This window comes from Lepus europaeus, chromosome 7 (assembly GCF_033115175.1).
Source record: "Lepus europaeus isolate LE1 chromosome 7, mLepTim1.pri, whole genome shotgun sequence".
NCBI classification, from domain to species: Eukaryota; Metazoa; Chordata; class Mammalia; order Lagomorpha; family Leporidae; genus Lepus; species Lepus europaeus.
Genome location: NC_084833.1, coordinates 4,345,476 through 4,366,440, shown reverse-complemented (window position 1 = coordinate 4,366,440; position 20,965 = coordinate 4,345,476). Strand labels below are relative to the sequence as shown.

Below are 20,965 nucleotides of genomic sequence, written 5' to 3'. Positions count from 1 at the left end.
GGGACAGGATCGGTGCCCCGACCGGGACTAGAACCCGGTGTGCCGGCGCCGCAGGCGGAGGATTAGCCTCGTGAGCTGCGGCGCCGGCCACGTTCTCCTTGTTCTAGGCGCTGGCATGACTGTTCCAGGAATAGCTCTCAGGACCCATTGTACAGAGGTGGAAACTGAGGCCGAAGCAGAATGGCCGATGGCACTCGGAGCACGAGGGGCGGGCGGCAACCCCTCCAACCCGCCCCGCCCCCACTGTGCCCCTCTGCTCGGGGAGGGGGGGAGGGGGCAAGGCAAAGTCCCCTGCACTTGGCACAGGCTTAGCTCTGCTGGGGGGAGCACGGTCCAGGGGTCACTGACAGGGAGGCAGGGCAGAGGCATGGCGGTCAGCCTGGTCACCCAGTGCCCCTGGAGGTCAGGCCCTGGGACCCCAAGGCCCCGCAGGACAGCCAGGCCCCTCTGGGCTAACCCTCCTTGAAGCTGCTCCTGGCCTGCAGATCCTGGGGGTCGTGGGGCCTGGGGACACCCCTGCTCCCAGGGGGCCTCCCCAGGCTGGGCCTGCGCTCCCTGACGGGCTGTGTGACCCCGAGAGACGTCGCACCCTCTCTGAGCCTCCACTCCTGCCTGGGAGCCCAGGACAGCTGTGAGCAGAGGGGAGCAATGGCAGTGGACCACTGGAAACTGTGCACGTGCGGGCAGACCCTGGGCGAGTGAGTGGGGTGGGCGCCGTGGCACGGCGGGCTAAGCCACGCGTGGGAGAGCCGCATCCCGTGTCAGAGTGCCGGGTTCGAGTGCCGGCTGCTCTGCTTCCAATCCACCTCCCTACTAACGCGCCCGGGAAAGCAACGGGTGGTGGCCCGAGTGCCCGGCCCCTGCGTCCACGTGGAGGCGCGGATGGAGTTCGACTCCCGGCTTTGCCTGGCCCAGCCTGGCTGTTGGGACCATTTGTGAACCAGCAGATAGAAGCCTTTCTCTCTCCTATGACTAAATAAATCTTTTTTTTAACTAAAAGCGTCAACTTTCGTAGGGAGACAGACCAGAGAGGCTCAGAGCCCCAGCCAGCCTATGCGTGGATTCGCTGGTTCCAGTGGGGCCGTGTGGCCTGGGAGCCACGCCTGGGGCCCGCTGGTCTCTGCCGTGGCTTTGGAGCCCCTGCCTGACCGTGCACGCTCCTGAGTGGGCCCTGCCACCCCCATGGCCCCCTCTGTGGGTCTTTTCCGCCTCTCGCCGACGGTGCCCTCCCTGCGGTCGGCCTGGTCTCCCGGGCACCCATCATTCCGGAGAAGCGGCACGGGCCGCCCGCTCCGCTGTGGCTGCAGGAGGCCTGACTCCGACCCAGGCCTCCCCCACCCCGCCCTGCCCTGGCCGCCCTCCCACGTGCCCGCCCTGGACGCCAGGTGTGTGCCCGGCCGTCCACCTGCTGCTTCATTCAAGTCTCCGCCCGAGGTGCGGCTGGAGGGGCTATGGGGACCGCGGGGCTGGGCCTCGGGGCGCATGGCGGGCGGCACCGAGGCAGAGACCGGGAGAGGCCGGGCTGGGGCCGCATGTGGCGGAGTGGAAACTACAGGGCAGCAGGTGCCAGCCGGACACACAGACGCCCTGGAAGACAGGCTGGGCCGCTCAGCGCCGTGGAGGCGGCTCCTGCTCACCATCGGGCTGGGGAGGTGGGGGGAGCGGCGATGTCTCCCCGGCTCTCCCTCCCACTCCACTGCCCCCCACAACGCCAGGCACCAGTTGATGCCAGGCACCGCGGTGGGGGGCGCAGGCCGGGCTCTGCCTGGGGATCTGGCCATGCAGGGCACAGGGCCTTCCTGGGTGTAGGTGCAGAGGCGCAGTCCAACGTTGGGACGGAGGGCACGGCAGGGCAGCAGGTCGAGCCCCACGTCCGGGCCTGGCATTTCTGTGGTGCCTGGAGTCGGGGAACTGGGTGGGGATGGGAGGCTACGTGCAGGCCTGGGGGGTCGTCACCGAGGCTGTCGGCTCCCCAGTGGTGGCCGTGACGGTGGGGACGCTGCCCTGGCCCAGCCTGGCGCCACTGCCCCTTCACCCCGGGCTGGGATCCGCCTACCTCACCACACCCTGGCCTCGGCCAGGTCCTCCCCATCCGCTCTGGAACCGCCCTGCCCAGCCCTCCCCACTGGGATCCCGAGACAAAGGACCCCACTGCCGTTCTCCTAGCCATGGGGGACCCCAGCCCCAGGGAGCTCCCCCGGCCCGCTGGCTGCAGGTGCCGTGGGTGCTGAGCCGGGGAAGCTGTTGTCGCAGACCTCACGGCTGAGATGGGGTCTGGGGTGCTCTTGGAGGGGTGCAGCCGGGGTCCCACCTGCAGCCAGGGCCGCTGTGCCCAAGGCTGGCTCAGCCTCGTCCTGGGGAGAGGACCCACGGAATCCTCACACCAGCTCCAAGGGGCGGTGGAAACCCATTCTATCAGACAAGGAAGCCGAGGCTCAGAGCCACGGGCTTCAGCGACGGCGAGCTGGGGGGAGCGGAGGGCGCAGGAGAGGCTGCTCTGGGACTGGGTGCGAGTCCCGCAGAGGAGCCGCAGGGGCCAGGGTGCAGTAGAGGGCGTGCGGACAGCGGCCAGCAGGCTCAGGGCTCTGGGCGGTTCCAGGCCGCTGCTCCCCGGGGCCGGGTCTGCTCAGCCGTGACCGGAGAGCAAAGGCCTGGACTCGGGGAGGGGAGTAGAGGGGACACCGGGCCAGCCGGCTGGGTGCTGAGCTCCTGGCCTCTCTGGGAGCAGCCTCCCCAGGGCAGGAACCAGCCCCCGTGTCACGTGACTCGGCCCCACCAATCAGAGGCCCACGAGAGACTTCAGCCTGGGGAGCAGTGTGAGGAAGAAGGGTGGGGTCCAGGCTTGGGGAGGGGGCAGGGGAGGGGGAGGACAAAAGCCTAGGCGGACTCAACGTGCATCTGCTCAATTCGGCCCAGCCAGATCCCCTGCAGCAGGCACAGCTGGGGCTCAGAGAGGGCTAGCACCTTGCCCGGGCGCACACAGCCTGCCTAAGGCACAGCTGGGCTGCAGCCCCAAGTCTGCGTGGGGGCCAGGCCCTGTGCCCTTGACCCTGTTCCAGCTGCCTTGGGTTAGGCGAGGGCAAGGTGTGGGGCCAACCGGGAGGCAGGGGACGGACCTACTGCCTGCGGCACTGCCGTGTTCTGGGGCTGGGGCGCCGGCCCTGGTGGCCCCCGGAATCCCGCTCCCCTGGAGGCTTCGTCTGCTGTCTGAACCATCGGCTCACCCACCAACAACCTGACTGTTCATTGTTCATTCATTCCTGCACCCACTACTCACCTGCCCATCTCCTTACCCACCCATTGTCCCATCCATACACCCACCCTCACCCACCCTCCACCCACCGTCTACTCTCATCCAGCCACCCACCCACTATCTGCTCTGTCACCCGCCACCCACCTGCTCGCCCGCCCACCTGCCCATCACCCATCCATCCACGCATCTACCCATCCGCCTGCCTGCTCGTCCATCCGCCCGCCCACCTGCCCATCACCCATCCATCCACCCATCCGTCCGTCCGCCTGCCCACCTGCCCATCCATCCGTCCGTCCACCGTCTCGCTTCCTTGTTCATCCTCCCCACCCCTCATCAACAGCCCCTGTATGACACCTCCCTTGAGTCCCCCCTGTGCCCATCTGGGGACAACCACCCCAAACAGCTTCCGGGGGAGCTGGTGGGCCCTCCTTCCCTTCCCTCAACCTCAGGCCTCAGATTCTGCGTGGCTCAGAGGGGTGCGGAACCCACCAGGACAAGCGGCTGCCAGGGTAGGCACCAGGGGAAGAGCAAGCAGTGGCTGCCATGGACCAGACCTGCCCTGGCTAGGGTCCCCACGATGCCAGCTCTGGGGGTCACCAGGTTTAGATCGTGCCAACCCTGACCACCTTCCTCCCGGGAGTTGGGAGCAGAGATGACCAGTGGGGCCACCGTGTGCGCGCCGCGCTGCCTGACCACCAGTCGGCCGGCCCTTTCCTGCGGACCCCACGCGGAGCGTCAGAGCCCTTGCCAAGGGCACACTGCAGGTGCGAGAGCAGATCACCTCAGGTCAGGTACGCCAGCTCCCCAATCAGGTGACAGCAGAGCTGCTCTGTCTTTGTGGATGCGTTTATGGGCCTGACAGAGGGGCCTCTCTGGCCACAGACTCTGCCCAGCGTTGGGACGTGGGGGCTCCATCACCAGGTCTGGGTTTCACGCGCGGGGCAGAGGATGGAGGGGTCTGGCGGCAGGCCGCGCCTCATAGGAGGGTGCAGCTCTGGGACCCCATGGCCCAGCTTATCAGCTGCTGGGCAAAGTCGCTGTAGGGCGGGTAGCGGATCTCATTGAGCTTCTCCATGCCCGAGGGGCTGAGCAGGCAGGCGCGGTGGTGGGAGAAGGTGTCGAAGGAGAACTTGCCGTGGTAGCTGCCCATCCCGCTGTGGCCTGCACAGGCGTGGAGAGGGAGGGCTGAGGCCGGGCAGCCCAGCCAGCCATGCAGCCCGGCCTCCGGAGCAGCGCACGCCCCGGCCGGGAGCCCAGAGATGCACAGGTAGGGAAACTGAGGCCTGCAGAGACCCCCGGGCCTGCTGCAGGCTGAACAGCGAATGAACACTTCCTGGGTCTGGGGTGCCACACCCCAGCTTCCCCGGGGCTGGGCGCAGGGCGGGGACTCACCGACGCCCCCAAGGGGCAGGGCCGGCAGGGTTAGGTAGATAAAGCCCTCGTTGCCTCCGAAGCTGCCACTACTGGTCCTGTCCAGCACCTGGCTCACCACCTGGGGTGGAGGGAGTCCAGGTGGTGGGCTGCAGCCCCAGGCGTCCGTCGGGGGCTCCCCCAGCTCCACTGGCCCCTGAGCAATCCCCTCCTCTCTAAGCCCCTCTGTGGGGCGGCACCTGCTCGGGGAGGTGCGGCGGGGTGTGAGGATGGAGGAAGCCCCTCCAGCACCAAGGGCGGCCATGACCTTGGGGCGTGGCAATGAGGTCTGGCAATGGAGAGCACAGGCCCCACCCAAGGCCGGCAGTGCGCTGCCTGGCCCGTCAGGCTTCCCTCGGCCCCCAGCTCCACCGAGGACCTCGCCGGCCTGTGAGGAACCTGTGCAGGGTTCAGGAGACCCACGGTCCATACCAGTGGCTGCCCTGGCCCCGGCCCACTGCTGGCCAGCCCGCCGCCTGCTGATCCCCACCCTGCCCGAGCCCCTGGCCAGGCGGTCACACCAGTGGCCTGGGGAGAGGCCTTAGACGGCTGTGTCCCTAGGGGAGGGGTCTGGTCTGGACCCCTTTCAGCCCCACCTGTCTGTTGTTGGAGAAGGCGTACAGGGCCAGGGGCTTCTCCCGGCGGTTGATGAAGGCGATGGCCTCGTCCAGGCCGCTCACCGTCACGATGGGCAGGATGGGCCCGAAGATCTCCTCCTGCATGACTGGCTCCGCCTCCTGCACGTCCACCAGCACCGTGGGTGCTGCGGGCACGGGCGGCTCAGACCTCGGCCCGGCCCCTGCGGCAGGGGGCTGGGTGCAGCAGTGGGCGGGGGGACGAGGAGGGGGGAGGACGGGGTCTTAGGGCCCTGGAGGTGGAGGTCACAACCCAGGCCGTCCTGAGTCCAGGAGGTGGGGGCTCGCTTAGAACCTGGGGCTGGGCCGGCAGGATCGGGGTCACAGGGTAGGGGAGGGGCCGGTGTTGAGAGCCTGGGCCTGGCACTGGGCAGACGCGTGGCTGTGGCCCAGGGTGCGGCGGGGAGGAAGCCCAGCTCCGGCCACGCTGAGCGGAGCCTTAGGCCACCAAATGGTGGCACCAGAGCCGTGGCCTTGGCCTGGGCTCCAGCAGCAGGGCCCCGGTTTGGGGGTGCGGTCCGGCCTGGCAGGGTCCCGGCCCCGGGGCCTGAGCGAGGAGAGGGGCTCACCGATGTAGCGCTGGCTCTCGTCACTCTGGCCGCCGATGGCCACGCGGCCACAGCCCAGCAGGGCCTGGAGCCGCCGGAAATGCTTCTGGTTGATGATGCGGCCCAGGTTGGGGGAGCTCTGGGGGTCGTCGCCATAGAAACGGGTGATGGTGCTCTGCAGGGCGGGCAGCAGGCGCTCCCGCGTCTCGGGGCTGCACAGCACGTAGTCGGGGGCCATGCAGGTCTGGCCGGCGTTGAAGTAGCGGAACCAGGCCACGCGGTTGGCCACGGTCTGCGGGTCGCAGTTGTCATCCACGTAGCAGGGGTTCTTGCCGCCCAGCTCCAGGGTGACGGGCGTCAGGTGCTTGGCGGCGGCCGCCATGACGATCTTGCCCACATGGGGGCTCCCTGGGGACATGGCCAGGAGACCGCCCCGCCCTCAGCTGGCCTTGGCTGGGCGGCCCAGACACCTGCCTCTTGTTCCGTCTTCCAGAACCCCCACCTCCGACCTCACCCCGGGACCCCTCCAGTCCCAGCCCCCGCCCCGTGGCCTCACCCGTGAAGAGGATGTAGTCGAATCTGTGCTCCAGCAGCTGCCCGGTCTCCTCAGGGCCCCCCAGCACCACGGCGAAGCAGCTCTGGGGGTGGGGGGGGAGCTCGGCTCAGGGGCAGGTCCTGGGGCAGGTGGGGGTGGGGGGCACTGGCTGCGTGGGGGCAGGGCCACCCTCACCTGGTCCAGGTACCGGGGCAGCACCTCGGCCAGCACCTTCTCTGTGCTGCTGCTCACCTCCGAGGGCTTCAGCACCACACAGTTCCCTGCAGGTGGGGGGGATGGGGAAGCGCTGGGAGAGGTCAGTGCCCCGGGCGCACAAGGCTACACCCCTCCCCCAGCCCCCAACCCCCACACAGGCAGATTCTGGAGCCTTCTCTGAGAGGGGCTCCTGGGTGGGCGGGCGAGGGGCCCGCTCTCACCTGCGGCGATGGCCCCCACCAGGGGTATCAGCGTCAGGTTCACCGGGTAGTTCCAGGGGGCGATGATCAGCACCAGGCCGTAGGGCTCCTTCCGGATGAAGGCGGAGCCCAGCTTTGTGAGCTGGGGTGTGGGGCAGACAGTGAGGCCCCACCGGAGCCCGCTCCGAGCCCGCCCCCGTACCCAGGTCCTCGGCTCCCCAGGCGGAGTCTCAGGGTCCAGGAGGCCTGGGCAGGGGCTCACCAGGTTGGTGGCGACCGGCTCGTCTTTCATCCAGGCGTGCAGGTTCCTGAGGGCCAGGTCCACCTCGTTCTGACACACGATGAGCTCCAACATGTCCGACTCAAAGGCCGACTGCGGGAGGAATTCCCGGAGCGCAGGCCCCCGGGCCGGCCAGGGGGGACAAGCGAGTTCCCGTGGGCCGCCCGAGGATGGCCGCTTCCCTGTGGGTCAGCCATCAGGGCTGCCTCCCTGCGAGGCTGTGATGCACCTGTCCTGGCCCCGCCCCCACCACACCCCGCCCTGCCCCTGGTGCCCACCTTGTGCAGGTCCTGGGCCAGTGCGGCCTGCAGGAGCTCCCTGTTCTCCTGCAGGAAGCGGCTCAGGCCCCGGAGCTGCGCAGCCCGGAACTCGGCCGGCCGCGTGCGCCCCGTGCCGAAGGCCTCCCGCAGCCGCCGCAGCCGGTCCTCCAAGGGCTCCATCCTGCGGGTGGGGGGGCGGGAACGGGGCGGTCAGCACCCGCGGGGCTCATGGGCACCCCCACGGGCCAGGGGCTTCGGATCGCGCCCACAGGGAGGGCAGAGAGCTGACACCCCACACCCCAGGGGGCAGCCGCTCCCCTCCAGGCCCCTCCCACCTGCGCACCTGCCCCCAGCTCCCGCCCAGCCGCTCTATCCGGAGATGGATTCAGGGTCCCCGGCATTGCCCCCGGGTTCTTTGTCTCCGAGGCCGCAGCGCTCTCGAGGTCACAGACTGGGAGACCGAGACCGGGAGTCCATCAGGGAGGCCCATCCAGGCCACTGCGGCTGCACTAAGGCTGCGCCCCCCTGGGTGTAGCCTCAGGGCCTCTCGAAGCCAAGGTGTCAGAGGGTAGAGACGGGGCTGGGCTGTGAGCACTTGCCCCTTCACCTGTGACACCTGCCCCCCTCACTGTGACACCTGCCCCCCACCTGTGACACCTGCCCCCCACCTGTGACACCTGCTGCCCCCCCATCTGTGACACCTGCTGCCCCCCACCTGTGACACTTGCTGCCCCCCACCTGTGACACCTGCTGCCCCCCTCACCTGTGACACCTGCTGCCCCCCCACCTGTGACACCAGCCCCCCTCACCTGTGACACCTGCCCCCCTCACCTGTGACACCTGCCCCCTCACTGTGACACCTGCCCCTCACTGTGACACCTGCCCCCCCTCACTGTGACACCTGCCCCCCCACCTGTGACACCTGCCCCCCTCACCTGTGACACCTGCCCCCTCACTGTGACACCTGCTGCCCCCCTCACTGTGACACCTGCCCCCCAACCTGTGACACCTGCTGCCCCCTCACCTGTGACACCTGCTGCCCCCTCACTGTGACACCTGCTGCCCCCTCACTGTGACACCTGCTGCCCCCCCACCTGTGACACCTGTGGCCCCCCCACCTGTGACACCTGCTGCCCCCCCACCTGTGACACCTGCTGCCCCATCTGTGACACCTGCCCCCCTCACCTGTGACACCTGCCCCCCTCACCTGTGACACCTGCTGCCCCCCTCACCTGTGACACCTGCTGCCCCCCCACCTGTGACACCTGCCCCCCATCTGTGACACCTGCCCCCCATCTGTGACACCTGCTGCCCCCCTCACCTGTGACACCTGCTGCCCCCCTCACTGTGACACCTGGTATTCTCTGCAGTAATCAAGGAGCCAGAGCACCTGCTCGCGGGGCCTCTGGGGTCTCCAGCCGCATCCCAGGCCGCATCCCAGGCAGGTCCTGGTAGAACCTGGGCCACACAGGCGACCTCTGGGACGAGGCTGGCCCTTATGGAGCTCACGGTCCAGACATGGCAAACACTGTCATTACAATCTGGATCCGTGCCCGAGGGCTCCCCCGAGGCTGGCCCGAGACCTACTCCCGGCTCTGACTCGGTGGGGAGGGGGTGGGACCTCTCAGGGGCAGCTGTTCAGTTTGGTTCCACGTCGGGGGGCAGGTGCCAAGCACTTGGCCGTCTCCCGCTGCTTCCCCAGGTGCATCGGCAGGGAGCAGATCGGAAGTGGAGCAGCCGGGGCTCGATCCTGCGCCCCCATATAGGTCGTCAGTGTCGCAAGCTGCCGCCTAACCCACGGCACCACAGTGCCGGCCCCCACCTCCAGGCTTTCTACCATGGGAGAGGGAGGCTCCCGGAGCCAGGAGCCGGAGCTGGCAGTGAATGGCCTCGGGGACCTGAAGCCAAAGCTTTCCCCTCCCCAATCCGACTCTCCCCCTCCTCCCCTGCAGGCTCCCAGCCCTGCTGGCCCTGCCAGGTCCCCACCAGGGTCCTCTTCTGTATCCAGAGGTCACCCCCAGCCCCAGCCCCAGCCTGGGGGCTCCTTCAGGGGGTGAGGAGCGGACACTGACCTGAGGTCACGAGGCACCCGCCTCCCTGCCCTGAGCCCCCTGTCCCAGCCTGGGGGCTCCTTCAGGGGGTGAGGAGCGGACACTGACCTGAGGTCACGAGGCGCACGCCTCCCTGCCCTGAGCGCCCCTGTCCCGGAGGTCACCCCCAGCCCAGCCCCAGCCTGGGGGCTCCTTCAGGGGGTGAGGAGCGGACACTGACCTGAGGTCACGAGGCACCCGCCTCCCTGCCCTGAGCGCCCCTGGCCCGGAGGTCACCCCCAGCCCCAGGCCGCTTGGCAGTGTGGCCCCTGCACCCACCTGCCGTGACCCTGTGCCGTGGCCCCACCCAGGGCCTTTCACCCGAAGGTCCCTCTGCCCCGGGGACCCCACGTACCCCAGCGCGGGCAGCGAGCCTGGGTCCTGGGCCGAGCCTTTGGCCTCTCCCCCGGACATGTTGCCTCCAGATGGGACAAGGGTGCTCCCACCCCAGGCTTCTGCAGCCGCCGACTGCCCAGAAGCCGCACAGCTGGCCGCCCCGCCGGACTCCATGCCCACGCCGGGTGGGGAGTGAGGCCCAGGCCACCTGACAGCAGCTGGGGCGGGGCGGGGCAGGGGCCGACACCGATTCCCACACCCACCCCTCTCCCACTGCCAGGAGTCTCAGGAACTCCTCCGCCCGCCTGCTTGCGGGGATCCTGCTGCTCACCGCTGGCCTGGTGGAACTGGCCCGGGGAACAAGTTGGACGGCTCAGGCTGCTGCGTCGTCAGGACAGCGAGAAAAAGCCCCTCAGGGCCTCGGCTGCCTCCTCCAGGAAGCCCTCCCAGGCCTCTCCCAGGGTTCCTGGCACCCAGTCCTCATCTCCACTCCTTCTCCATCCCCGTGCACCCACGACGGTCAGGGAACGTGTTCCAGCAGCAGCTCCCGCCTCAGGGCCCCACTCTGACGACGGTGGAGAGGGCAGGTGGACAGGGGCCGAGCTCTCCAGGCATTAGCAAGGTGAGAGCAAGGAGACACCTGTCCGTGCGGGGGAAGACGGAGGACTTGGGGCACCAGGGCGAAGGGCAGGGGCTGGAGTGAGACCACTGGGCAGCCCCACAGCGAGCCTGGGGCAGGGGACACCCAGACACCCCCGGGGCAGGGCCAGGAGCTAGGACTGGACGCCGGACGTGAGGTTCAAAGGCAAGTGGCACCTGAGAGTCTCCGTGACAGCGGGCGGGGGAGGGGCGGAGTGCGGCTGGAGGAAGGAGCCCGGTGGGCATCTGTGCCATGGGGGGGGGCAGCCGTCATCAGGAGCTGCATGGGGGCCAGGGCGGGGGCCCAGGAGAGGGAGAATCAGGGAGGCAGGGACCACTCAAGAGGTGTGAGGGACCAGGCAAAGCAGGTGCCGGGAACCTGAGTCAGGGCCAGGGGCTCAGGCCGAGGGCGGCTGCGTGGGGCCGGCGCTGTGGCACACTGGGTGAAAGCCCTGGCCTGAAGCGCCGGTATCCCATATGGGCGCCAGTTCTAGTCCCAGTTGCTCCTCTTCCGATCCAGCTCTCTGCTGTGGCCCGGGAAGGCAGTGGAGGATGGCCCAAGGGTTGGGCCCTGCACCCGCATGGGAGACCAGGAGGAAGCACCTGGCTCCTGGCTTCGGATCAGCTCCGGCCGTTGTGGCCATCTGGGGAGTGAACCAGCGGATGGAAGATTCTCTCTCTCTCTCCCTTTCTCTCTCTGTAACTCTGACTTTTGAATAAATAAAATAAATCTTTAAAAAAAAAAAAGGTGGCTTCGTCTGCACTGGGGAGCCATCGCCCCACAGGCTGTGGGACTGGAGGAGGTCACCAGAGTGCCCGGAGCTGTGGACACAAGGGCAGAGACATGGACAGACAGGACTGACAGCCTGGGACGGATTTTTGCGTGGGAAGGGGCGGGGAGAAGCCGCAGTGGAGCCATGGAGCCCGAGGGGCCCCAGGGGAGGGAGGGCGCCGGCAGTCCCAGTGTGAGGAGCATCTGGGTCCAGGAGGGCGGGCGGGGTGGGGGAGCCTTGGCGGCCGTGGGAGCCACCTGGGGCCGGGCTCGCTCAGCGCCCTGTCACGCTGCCACGTGGGGCTGTGTCAGCAGCACCCCCAGGTGCCCGGAGCACCCTTGGGGCTGAGACAACCAGAACGGCCCTGGACATTGCGGTGTTACTGCTCCCGGTGTACCTGAGCGAGTGCAAACAAAGAAGCTCCACACAGTGACACAATCTGACGTCCTTTATTGCCGGCGGTGGAGAGCGGGCTCATGCCCTCAAGAACCCTCGACCCCGAGGCCCCGAGGCCCAAAGCTACAGGGTTTATAAAGGCAAAAACCACAAAATCGGGAGGGGGATTCATGGTTGCTAGGATCAGGGGGAATACATGGTTACCGGGCTCAAGCTGACCTAAAACCTATGCAAAACTAGTATCAATTACAATCTTGACAATACCAGGTACAACCTTAACAATTCCAACGATAATCCTGACATGAATCCAGGTATTGGTTTTAATCATATGTAGGACACAGACAAATCACGTGTTTATCATTAGCCCAGGTGCAGGCTCCACGTCCAAGCTTGAGCGGTCATGCTGGGGTCTCTACATCTGCCAGGTGGGATGTAGTGGACTGCTATTGTCCAACTGTGTTAGATCCTCGTTTCAGACCAGACTCACGGTGTGTGTGTGTGAGGGGGGCACCTTCCCAGAATGGAGTCTCAGGGTCTCCAAAATGGAGTCCCTGCTGTCAAGGTGCTACTTCACTCCCCGCTTTGTGTTTTGAGACGAGTCAAACCCTTGATTTAGTCACATCATGTGGATCAGGAAGGCTATCCACAGTAGAGTAATGGGTAACAGATTAATAGAAGATCGGCGCTGGCTGATGCTGGCGTCTGGGGAGGACTTAGCTGCCCCAGAACCAGGGCTGCTGTGCCTGCCACACTGGACCCAGCTAGGACCAGAACTACCACGGGGCTTTGGTGACAGCTGGAATGGGAGGTGCTGAGAGCTGGTGTTTGCCTTGGTGGACCCAGCCCCCCTGTTGCTAGTTTTGGGTACGGACTATCACAGTGGGCAGAGTTGGGGTCAGGTCTCCGAGTCCATCTTCTGTTCACAGCTTACAGCCCGTGTGTACAGACATTCTGTCAAAGCCTGAGAGGCCCACAGACAGCCCAACCAGAGGGCCTCAGCCCTCCCCCCTTTTAATCCACACCCCACTATTGTAGGGACCCCGGGCATCCGTCTCGTCTTGGCTACTTCCTGCTGACGGGGGTTGTTGTCCTGGGGGCCCCATAGGGTGTGGAGTGGGGAGTGGCAGCCAAAGCTGGGTTCCTACAGGAGGGGGCCTCTCGAGGGGCTGCAGTGTCAGCTTGTAGAAACTGCTTCCATCCAAGGTTTCGTGTGACGGCCATCTAGGGTTGTACTGCTTTAAATCTGGAGAAAGCAAATCTAACAAGCGCATTAAATACACAGGGTCTGCAACAAAGGACAAGGTCATTATTAATTACATGGGGTACTGAAAGAGACATCATGAAGTTGTGAACCTCCTTAGGGCAGGCACCTGTTGACTCCCAGTTCCTAGCTGGCCTGGGAGCGGAGCTGGACTTAGTAGGAGGTCAGTATGGAATAGGCAGAATCTCTGAAAGCAAATCTCTAACTTTGTCTACAATGTTACTGACCCTGGGCTGTCCCCCGATGGCGGTGGTCACTTTGGAAGCTGAGCAGAGTGAAGGGCTTTTCAGCTTAGAGCCAACAAGGTCTGCGGCTCTGACCTAGGAGTCCTTCGACTCCAGGGCAGTTCCGTTTCTAGTGACCCAGCTCTGGGCTGGCAGAGCTGCTGGAGCTCTTTAGAGGCTGGCTTCTGTCGTGACTGCTGTCTGTCCGAAGCCCTGGCTTTCCACATCGAAAACCAATGCCATTGAGGGTGGACTGGCCTGCTGGGCCTCCTTGGTGGCAGGTCGCTGTGTACAGCCGTTATTAATTGGCCGATCCTTACATCGCTCCTGTTGTCCAGCTCGCTCCTTTTTCCTGTCCTGGTTAAAGTAGACCACAGAGGCCTTTAGGATGTTAGCCAAGGGGGTGCTCAATCCCATCACTAATCTTTGGTGGCCTGGGCTAGAAATGTGTTGTCACAGGCAGGTGTAAGATCAAACACGGAGACCACTTTATCCAAACCATTCTTAACCAATTAGTATTTCTCCATTAGTTTGGTTTGAAGAGGGGGTTTTGCCTGTTTACTGTATCCATGGCAAAATAAATCTAGCTGTTATATGTGGCCAGGCACCATGACATAAAAAATGTTAGCCATTACTTTTATAAGTTTGAAGATCAAACTCTATGTCCTGATGGAGAATTTAGAGTAGGATCAGTTTCTCATCTTGAAGAGAATACAGGCTTTTTAGATTCCTTACTGTTAATAATTCAATATTAGTAAGTAACTTTAATTGTTAAATAACAACTTACGAAAGCATTTACAGAAAGCCTAAAGTCTTCTTTAAATTATACGAGTGCCTGTAGTTGAAAACAGTTTTTGAATATCTAACCCAAGTGCAAGTTGTTTGACCAGCCAACCCAAGCATAGACATGTCAGTGACTTTAAAAAATTTTGGTTTCTCTTAAACACCAAGTTTAAAACACCCGAGACAGAGCTTATTTAGGTAATCTGAACCAAAAATGTATTTTGGGTTAACCTAGTAGTTTAAATTTATGAGCAATCTTATATTTATAAGTCCATTAAAAGAGATCTATTAATAACTTGTTTATGTAGACATACAATATGTACACACATATAACATGTAGCATACATGACAGGATAGAACAATAAAGCAATCTTAGTGACAGCTTTTTAAGATTTTTAACTGTTTTTTTTTTATTACCAATTAATTAGAATTGCTTTTTTTTTTTTTTTTTGTAACCTGAATTAGCCATGCTTTTTTGTTGGAACCTGTTAAACTTTGGCTTTATCTATTTGTAGAGCCATACTAAAGTACTGAACACAACAAAGGGAGGAAAAGGAAGTCCTTTGAAACCTAAAAGAGGACACAGTTAAACACACAACCAACAATGTTTTAATTTTTATGAGCAGTAACTGTGGGTGACAAAAGGCTTTGAGTGGTCATGGCTAAAATTATAAAACTTATTAGACAACAAGAAGAGGCACTTGTCTACTCCACACGCTATTTTAGAAAGTACCTGTAAGAGTTTATTAACCATTTATCCCTTTTTAGTCCTCTGGGCCTCCTTTTATGAAGCCTTCAGCCATCGTGACTGATGACAGCAAAATTCTTAGACTTTGTAACTTTGGCACATTTGTATGAGTAGACCGGATTTTACTGTTACAAAGTGGACATTGGATGTTCTAGAATGAGTATATATCTGACCAAACCATAGTTCTTTTAATAAAAACACAGCTGTTTTTAAACTATCATAATTAAAAGAGAGACAGAGAATACCAACAGGATACAAAATTGATGTTTCTTTGTGAATAAAATGGGAAATAAAATCCTTAAATACAAGTTAGCCCATGGACTCATCCCATAACTTGGAACAATTGTAACAGAGTCAGAACCAGGAAAGAGAAGAGAGCTGACTGCATCCGCCTAGAAAACGGCAGAGTCACCAATTAAATAAAAACTATTGAAACAATATGTTGTAGTTTAACAAATTTTAAAGACTATTTAAAAATACTAACATATATGTATTACAAAAAACTTCATTGTTTTAAAAGAGGATTATATTTTAATTAATAACTTTTGTATCCAGAACATTTTTCATTACCTTTTGTGACCTTTTTACACCTTTTACAACTTAAACTTATTTTTTCAAAAACCTCTTTTTACAACTGAAACCTGTTTGTTTTTTTTTATACCAAGAACAGTTTTACACTTGTGGCCTTTTTATCTGCTGAATTCTAGATTTACGTCAAAATAATCCTTTAAAAATCTGTAAATTAAGACAACATTTTTAAAATAAGATAACACATCAAATTTTAACCGTAGTTACTTTTAAGCAGTCTTGAATTATTTTTTACATATGGACTCTAATGAAGACATTTTTGTTAGACACATTTATCTCATTTACCTTTCCCTAACTTATATTTAGCAGTTACACCTCAGTGACTTAACATGTTGATGTTGTATCAACCTTTATCTGAATTAAGGTCAAAATTACATTTACATGGAATTTTACTCTTTATAAAACTCCAGCTGGAAATCAATGACGTAAACCAGAGATTGACAGATCCACGTCAGGGCTGATCACCCATTGTTATTTTTCATCCGGATCTGTAAAAACCAAGCTCAAAACGTTGGCAAGTTACAGGCAATGTTTAAGGCAACAATCTTTCTAGATTTAAGAGAGAAAATTTTGCACATACACTGAAGAGGTGTCCCCTAGCAGAGCCCACGCTCAGGGAAGGAACAGAGACTCCAGGGACAAGGGAATAAAGGAGACAGACAGGCAGGACAGGGAGAAGAGTTCACCTCCCGGGATTATGGCTGCAGACGGGGCATCAGAACGTGGCCACGAGACAGGAACAGAAGCCAGCACATCCAGGACAGACCTTTCTCTAACCAGACCAGAGTCTCCCGTCCTAACGCCGCCGCGCTCAAACAGAACGGAGACTGTATTGGTGTCTCGCCAGACCTCCAATACCCAGAAGGGGCCACCAGAAAACAGGAGTCGACTTACCAGAGGACCTAAGGCCAATTGTCGGTGAAGAGGTCGAGCCGAGCCTCCCAGGTCGATGAATCGGGACACGGGGCCCTGGAACGTCATCAGGGGGCGCCTCCCCTATGGCCAGAGCACCAACCTGGAAGGATTGGAGCGAGGTCTTCCCAGAGGTGGTCTCCATATCTCACGGGGCCTCCACAATGTTGTACCTGAGCGAGGGCAAACAGAGGAGCTGCACACAGTGACACAATCTGACGTCCTTTATTGCCGGCGGTGGAGAGCGGGCTCATGCCCTCAAGAACCCTCGACCCCGAGGCCCCGAGGCCCAAAGCTACAGGGTTTATAAAGGCAAAAACCACAAAATCGGGAGGGGGATTCATGGTTGCTAGGATCAGGGGGAATACATGGTTACCGGGCTCAAGCTGACCTAAAACCTATGCAAAACTAGTATCAATTACAATCTTGACAATACCAGGTACAACCTTAACAATTCCAACTATAATCTGGACATGAATCCAGGTATTGGTTTTAATCATACGTAGGACACAGACAAATCACGTGTTTATCATTAGCCCAGGTGCAGGCTCCACTTCCAAGCTTGAGCGGTCATGCTGGGGTCTCTATATCTGCCAGGTGGGATGTAGTGGACTGCTATTGTCCAACTGTTTTAGATCCTCGTTTCAGACCAGACTCTCACGGTGTGTGTGTGTGGGGGGGGGCACCTTCCCAGAATGGAGTCTCAGGGTCTCCAAAATGGAGTCCCTGCTGTCAAGGTGCTACTTCACTCCTCCTTCTCTTATTTGTGAGGTTTTTTTTTTTTTTCTTTTTTTGACAGGCAGAGTAGATAGTGAGAGAGAGAGACAGAAAGGTCTTCCTTTTTGCCGTTGGTTCACCCTCCAATGGCCGCTGCGGCCGGCGCATCTCGCTGATCCGAAGCCAGGAGCCAGGTGCTTCTCCTGGTCTCCCATGCGGGTGCAGGGCCCAAGGACCTGGGCCATCCTCCACTGCCTTCCCGGGCCACAGCAGAGAGCTGGCCTGGAAGAGGGGCAACCGGGACAGTGAAGGACCCTTATGGGGGAGAGGGACAAGAAACTAGGCCTGGGCAGATATCAGGGGCTTCTTAAGAGGTTAGATGTTCCCCAGGGTCCAGCGGGCACGTTCTCTGGGAAGGAAAAGTCTATCCCCTTTAGAGAACCTCTAGGCATGCCCAGAGCAGAGCTGCCACTCCCCTTCGGAGAGTCTCAGTACTCTCCTCAGCATTCTCTTCAGCTGGTTCCCTCAGCACTCTCCTCAGCATTCTCTTCAGCTGGTTCCCTCAGCACTCTCCTCAGCATTCTCCGGTATGCTAATTATCCCTCTATATAACCTGTGTGAAACTGCCGCTCAGGGCTCCTCACCGCCTTAGGTGGGGGCCCGTTTGCGCAAACGTACAATAAATACCTCATGCTTTTTGCATCAACTGGTCTGGAGTCTGGATTTTTGGGCGTCCTCTCGAGCAAGTGGGCATCTCTACAACTGAGAGGTCCAACATTTTGGCGCCCAACGTGGGGCTCGAGGTCGCCCTCAGACCCATTCTCTGCAGGACCAGTTGGAGGTATAATTAAGTGTTTTCTGTCTGTTGTTTTTTGTCTTGAGTATTCTGACTGGATTCTGACTGAAGTATTCTGACTGGCCAGTATCTGACCTGACTCTGTGGGACCAGTGGGGGAGGCAGGCGTGCCCTGCAACCCCTGGTCCGTTCCGGACCAGTGGGGGAGGCAGGCGTGCCCAGCAACCCCTGGTCCGTTCCCCGGAGGACGCTCCGGGGTATGAGGGGAAACCCTCGGTCTGTTCCCCCGGAAGACGCACCCGGGGTGGTCTGGAGGTGGGTCGGAGACCAAGTCTCCCTCCTTCCCGGGGAGGGCTGGTCAGGTAGCCGCTCCCAAAATTAGCGCAAGCCATGGGGTTTGTCTTACTTATTGTATATGTTTGTGCATTGGCTGTTCTTTTTGTTTGGGCTAAAATCCTTGCACACATGGGTCAACAAATAACCACCCCTTTAAGTCTCACTCTAGATCACTGGAAGGACGTTCGAGAACGCGCGCGCCACCTCTCATTGGAGGTTAAAAGGAAACAATGGGCAAAATTCTGTTCCTCAGAGTGGCCGGCCTTCGAGGTCGGCTGGCCAAGGAACGGCACTTTTAACCTCGATATTATTTTACAGATTAAGGCACGGGTCTTTCAGCCAGGATCAAATGGACACCCTGATCAGGTGCCCTACATTACTACGTGGGAGGATCTTTCACGTAATCCCCCTCCCTGGATAGAACCCTTCTCCTTCCCGACGGAGCCCATACGGACCCCGTTACCCCCTCCTCCTATCCCGGTTGTGCCAACCTCCTCCCTATACCCTCTGAAGGAGATTCGAGATCCAAAACCTGACAAGCCACCGGTTCTTCCGGCTGATCAGGACTTTCTGCGCTTTGACTCTCCCCCACCCTATCTTCCCGGCCAGCCTGCTCCCCCGCAGGAACTTCCACAATAACCAGAGCGGGATGTGCAACCTTCTGCACCACCCCTTGATTCCACGAGGGCAGGGGAAGAAGTCTCAGCGCCTCCCCCGCCCTCCAGCCGCCTGCGCCTCCGTCAGGGGCAGGCAGGGGGCTCGGGAAGCGTCTGGAATTCGCAGGCTTTTCCTCTTCGCTCGGTGGCTGGCCAGATGCAGTACTGGCCATTTTCTGCTTCCGATCTTTATAATTGGAAAACCCATAACCCCTGTTTCTCTCAGGACCCCCAGGCTCTGACTGGGCTGATTGAGTCAATTTTATTGACTCAATCAGCCCACCTGGGATGATTGTCAGCAGCTCCTGCAGACCCTCCTCACTACTGAGGAAAAGCAGCGTGTCTACCTTGAGGCACGGAAAAACGTCCCTGGAGCAGATGCCCGACCGACCCTACTGCTAAATGAAATCGAGGAGGCGTTTCCCTCAACCCGTCCTGATTGGGACTACACCACCGTTGCTGGTAGGGAGCGACTTCGTCTTTACCACCAGATTCTCCTTGCGGGTCTCAGAGGGGCTGGAAAGCGCCCCACCAATTTGGCCAAGGTATGTGCAGTAGTACAGGGGGCTGAGGAAACGCCGGCAGGCTTCCTAGAAAGATTAATGGAAGCCTACCGTATGTATACCCCGTTTGACCCCCTGGCAGAGGACCGGCAGGGAGATGTAATCATGTCCTTTATAGGACAGTCAGCGCCGGACATCCGCAATAAATTGCAGCGGCTAGAGGGGCTTCAGGGGTATACTATACAAGATTTAATAAAGGAGGCAGAAAAGATTTACAACAAAAGGGAGACCCGAGAGGAGAAGGAGGAAAGGATCCGCAAGGAGCAGGAGGAAAGGGAAGACAAAAGAGACAAAAAACGTAATCGAGAGCTTAGTAGAATTTTGGCCACCGTAGTGCAGGATACAGAAAGGAGTAGACCAGGACAGAATAGGGACTTGGGAGACAAACGAAAGCCTCGGGTGGAAAGAGATCAATGTGCCTATTGTAAAGAAAGAAGACACTGGGTCAAAGACTGCCCGAAGAAAACACAGGGACCAAAGAGGAGACCAGTTCCAATCCTGTCCCTGGAAGAAGACGACTAGGTGAGTCAGGGCCAGGAGCCCCCCCCCTGAGCCCAGGATAACCCTTGAAGTGGGGGGCAGACCGGTAACCTTCCTGATTGACACGGGAGCCCAGCACTCGGTACTGACTTCAGAAAAAGGGCCTTTAAGCTCCAAGATTTTCCTCAGGCCTGGGCAGAGACTGCGGGAATAGGGCTGGCCGTCAACCGGCCTCCCTTGATCTGAAGCCCACGGCCATTCCCGTGTCAGTTCGTCAATATCCGATGGGCAAGGAAGCTAAGGAAGGTATCCGGCCACATATCCAGAGACTGTTACACCTAGGCATTTTAAAACCTTGTCGTTCACCTTGGAGCGCCCCCCCTACTACCAGTAGAGAGGCCTGGTACGGGTGACTGCCGCCCGGTACAGGACTTGCGGGAGGTTAACGGGAGAACGGAGGATATGCATCCCACGGTGCCCAACCCCTACAATCTGCTAAGTACCTTGCCTCCGACCCACGTATGGTGCACTGTGTTGGATCTAAAAGGTGCATTCTTTTGTTTAAGACTGAGCCCTCAGAGCCAATCCATCTTTGCTTTGAGTGGAAAGACCCAGAGACCGGGTTTTCAGGACAACTCACTTGGACAAGGTTGCCTCAAGGATTTAAAAACTCGCCTACCTTGTTTGATGAAGCTCTGCACCTAGATTTGGCCGACTTCCGAGTCAACCATCCGGACCTGGTCCTCCTGCAATATGTGGACGACCTCCTCCTTGCCGCTGAAACTGAGCAGAGCTGCCACTCTCCTCAGCATTCTCCTCAGCAATTCATTGCCCCGGGCACCAACGAGGAGACGACTCCGTAGCAAGGGGAAACAGGATGGCAGACGAGGCCGCTAGGGCGGCAGCCCTGAGCCAACAGGTGCTCCCGTTAAAGACAATTGAGCCCACCCAAGTATCGAGGGAACCACCTTTCCTCTATTCGGACCAAGACTTAGATACGATTCAGCGGCTCGGTGCAGAGTATGATGAACAAATAAGGGTTTGGAGGCTCGGAGAGAAAATAGTCTTGCCACATCAATTGGCTAAAGAAATAATTACCAGCCTCCATCAATGGACTCATTTGGGATACAAAAAGCTAAAAGCAGCCTTACAGGAAGATAGGCAGTCTTATTACATCCCCGGACTTGACTCTTTAGTCCAGCAGGTGACTGAATCCTGTGTTCCGTGTGCCAAGGTAAATGCCAGACACCTCAAGCTCCCGGAGGGGGCTAGGGTAAGAGGAGACCGACCAGGAATCAACTGGGAGGTCGATTTCACTGAGATAAGGCCG

The 20,965-nt window shown here is 59.5% G+C and overlaps 1 protein-coding gene across 3 annotated transcripts; it reads right to left on the bottom strand.

Annotated features, from left to right (window-relative positions):
* Positions 1–4,229: 4,229 nt before the first annotated feature.
* ALDH3B2 (aldehyde dehydrogenase 3 family member B2) lies at positions 4,230–7,517 on the bottom strand. Of its 3 annotated transcripts, none has more exons than XM_062197724.1 (8): positions 7,356–7,517; positions 7,060–7,170; positions 6,819–6,939; positions 6,577–6,662; positions 5,868–5,985; positions 5,260–5,426; positions 4,646–4,745; positions 4,230–4,414 (listed from the first exon to the last, which is right to left on the bottom strand). In XM_062197724.1, exons 1-8 carry the CDS (start codon positions 7,515–7,517, stop codon positions 4,230–4,232), a joined length of 1,050 nt encoding a protein of 349 aa, XP_062053708.1. The 3 variants fall into 3 exon arrangements, with proteins under 3 accessions (XP_062053708.1, XP_062053707.1, XP_062053706.1); XM_062197723.1 differs by lacking the exon at positions 7,060–7,170 and adding an exon at positions 6,403–6,484 and having other exon boundaries at positions 5,868–6,254; XM_062197722.1 differs by lacking the exon at positions 7,356–7,517 and adding an exon at positions 6,403–6,484 and having other exon boundaries at positions 5,868–6,254; positions 7,060–7,104.
* Between the last annotated feature and the right edge of the window lie 13,448 nt (positions 7,518–20,965).